This window comes from Lepus europaeus, chromosome 22 (genome assembly GCF_033115175.1).
Source record: "Lepus europaeus isolate LE1 chromosome 22, mLepTim1.pri, whole genome shotgun sequence".
Lineage (NCBI taxonomy): Eukaryota > Metazoa > Chordata > Mammalia > Lagomorpha > Leporidae > Lepus > Lepus europaeus.
In genome coordinates, this window is record NC_084848.1 from 30,967,212 (window position 1) to 30,970,289 (window position 3,078).

The window sequence follows — 3,078 nt, forward strand, 5'->3', positions numbered from 1 at the left end:
CTGGTTGTTGAGGCCATCTGGAGAGTGAACCAGCAGATGGAAGACCTCTCTCTCTCTGTCTCTCCTTATCAATGTACCTCTTTAAAATAAATTAAATAAATCTTAAATAAAAGAAAAATCAATAACTCTCTGAAAATTACACAAACCAATTTTTTTCTCCACATATTGTCTCTTTAGAATCTTAGCTTCAGCCCAGGTTGCCCCCACATTTTGTCTCTTCCATAGGACCTCTGCCCTACGGGTCCTCAGCTCAGGACAGAATCTTCTGAGTGTCACACAATTGTTGTGTAATAGACCAACATTTCCCCTCCACCTCTCACCTGTAGCCACACTCTGGTCTCCTAATCACTGCCCTGGTGGGAAAGCTGATTTCAAGGGATGGTCTTCCCTGCTCCCACTTGACTGCATTTGCTCCCTTCCTCATGGGGCCTGCCTGCACCCAGGCCCAACTAACAGGAGCTCTCTGGCTGCATGTGCTCTGGACACTCCTGTTCCCTGCCAGCTGCTCCCATGCCCCACCAGGATGGCGCTTCACTTCTTCTGAAATCATCATCCCAAGAAAGGTGCCCCACAGGACGGGTAGAGTTCAGGCACCAGCCCAGCTATCCTACAGCATGCGCTTCCAAGGCCGAAGACACGTGCTCCACATGAAGCTCAAGAAGAGCTTGGTGCCCAGAAATTTTCCTGTTATTACCGACAATGACCAGGGTGCTATGCAGGAAGACTACCCATTTGTCCCCCGAGACTGTTACTACTACAGCTACCTGGAAGGGGTTCCTGGGTCCATGGCCACAATGGACACCTGCAACGGAGGTCTGCGTGGCATGCTGCAAGTGGATGACTTCACTTACGAAATCAAACCACTGGAGGCTTCTTTGAAATTTGAGCATGTGATTTCCCTGCTTGTGTCAGAGGAGAGAGAAGAGGAGGCTAAGCACTGTAAAATTGGAGGGAAAGACACGTATCAAGCCTCTGAAGAGGAAAATCATGCCGAAACTCCGAGAGCAGGTCCTGTTTATATGTGGCAGGTACATTATAAAGTCTTGAGACTGCACTACACAGTTTCTTCCTCTTTATACTTTACAAACACAAATCAGACCCAGATAATAGAGAATGTGGTTATTATGAACAATATCCTGCATTCCATTTATCGGCCAGCATCCCTAAATGCTGCCATACGTATGTTGTGCATATGGACTGGAGAAGATCAAATGGAGGTAACAGAAAGACCACATCCACAAAGTGCTGTAACTGATTTTGGTTTGTGGAAATTATGGGACGTTTATCCATATTTTCAACATTCTACTTCTGTGCTTTACACCGGTCATGCAATTGCAGGGTATAATTATTATGCCAGCCAAGGAGGTATATGCAATCCTAACTGGGGTGCATTTTTTGTATATGTATCACGGTATCACATATTTGTGGCTGCGAGCATTGCAGCTCATGCATTAGGTCACAACATGGGCTTGAATCATGATATTGAGGGTTGCCGATGTTTCCGAAGAAGCACTTGTGTCATGGCTCCTGTGCCTGGTCTTCAGGATATGCTGAGCAATTGCTCTTATCATGGTGTGTATCATCGTGTTGTTTTCTGGGATCCTTGCTTGAGTACGCCAAATATTCCGTATGATAATTTTCCTTACATAGCTCCTCGTTGTGGAGACAAGATAAGAAATCAGCAGGAGGAATGTGACTGTGGCTCCTTTAAAGAATGTACTGAAAATAAATGTTGTGGTACTAATTGTGCCCTCACCCTTGGCAGTGATTGTGACCATACTCCTTGCTGCAACGAGAAGTGCAAATTATCTGCCCCTGGAGTCATTTGCAGAGATATTCATGGGATTTGTGATCTGCCAGAGTATTGTGATGGGAAAACAGAAAACTGCCCAGATGACTTTTACATCCAGGATGGAACCCCATGTTCACCGCTAGCCGTTTGTGTAAGAGGAAACTGCAGTGACCGTGATATGCAATGCCAAGCCCTTTTTGGATATGAAGTAGGTGATGGCCCAAAAGCATGTTATGAAAAATTGAATATTATTGGTGATCGATTTGGAAACTGTGGGATTAGGTTGCAACGACCTGGAAGCGTACCTTTTAAATGTGAACAAGATGATGTTTTATGTGGAATGCTGCACTGTGGAACAATCAAGGAAATACCTGGTGGAGGACTGCACACTACATTTAGACGCATATTAGTGCAGGATGTTAAACAGGAAGAATGCTTTGGATATGAAATACATCATGGGTCAGATCTTCCAGAAATGGGGCTTGTTGTCGATGGTGCCACATGTGGTCCAGGAAGCTTCTGTTTGAACCAGAATTGTACTTTTCATTCAGACATGAACTTTGACTGTGATGTGAAGACCTGCAATTACAATGGAGTGTGTAACAACCAAAATAACTGTCATTGTTTGCGTGGATGGAAACCACCAAATTGTGAACAAAAAGGACAAGGTGGTAGTGTAGATAGTGGCCCCCTACCTGACAAAGAAGTTGGTATTAAACCCAATATCCGCGGTAAAGTCAGCTATGAATTAATTTTAATATGTATTCGTGTCACTCTTTTTATGGCTGCAATAGTCATTGGTGCCCTTACAACAGCAAAACGATATATAGAGAAGAAAGTATTGGAAGATGAATATGAAAGTGATGAATCTTTGTAAATACTACTAGGAGTCCACATGAGGAGAAAATCACATAGGATGTAACTGGGCGGATTGTTCAACAAACACTGGAAATCTCAACATCTCTTAGGAATTGTGAGTTTTTATCTTGAATTAAAATCAGATCAATTAAAAAGTGAACTTTGTTTGTTAATTTTGTTGACATTTGCTCCGTGACTGTGCTCCTTCACCTCTACAGGTAAGCCTAAAACCCTGCGACTCAGTAGAAATAGGAACTGTACTTAAGTTCACATTCCAATGTTTCTGATGCACTAGAAGCAAAGTCCGTTTCATTTAATACACACCTGTGATAACACTGTTAACATATTTTTCCAAGTAGTTATCAACTAGCCTTCTGTTATTTGTCTATATTATTGTTACTGGTAAACAATGAACATAAGAAACATTT

At 42.8% G+C, this 3,078-nt stretch overlaps 1 protein-coding gene across 1 annotated transcript; it reads left to right on the forward strand.

The window, feature by feature from the left end:
- The first annotated feature begins 614 nt into the window (after nucleotides 1–614).
- Nucleotides 615–2,669, forward strand: LOC133751441 (disintegrin and metalloproteinase domain-containing protein 29-like). Its single transcript, XM_062181486.1, has one exon. It carries the CDS (start codon nucleotides 615–617, stop codon nucleotides 2,667–2,669), a length of 2,055 nt encoding a protein of 684 aa, XP_062037470.1.
- The last annotated feature ends 409 nt before the right edge of the window (nucleotides 2,670–3,078 follow it).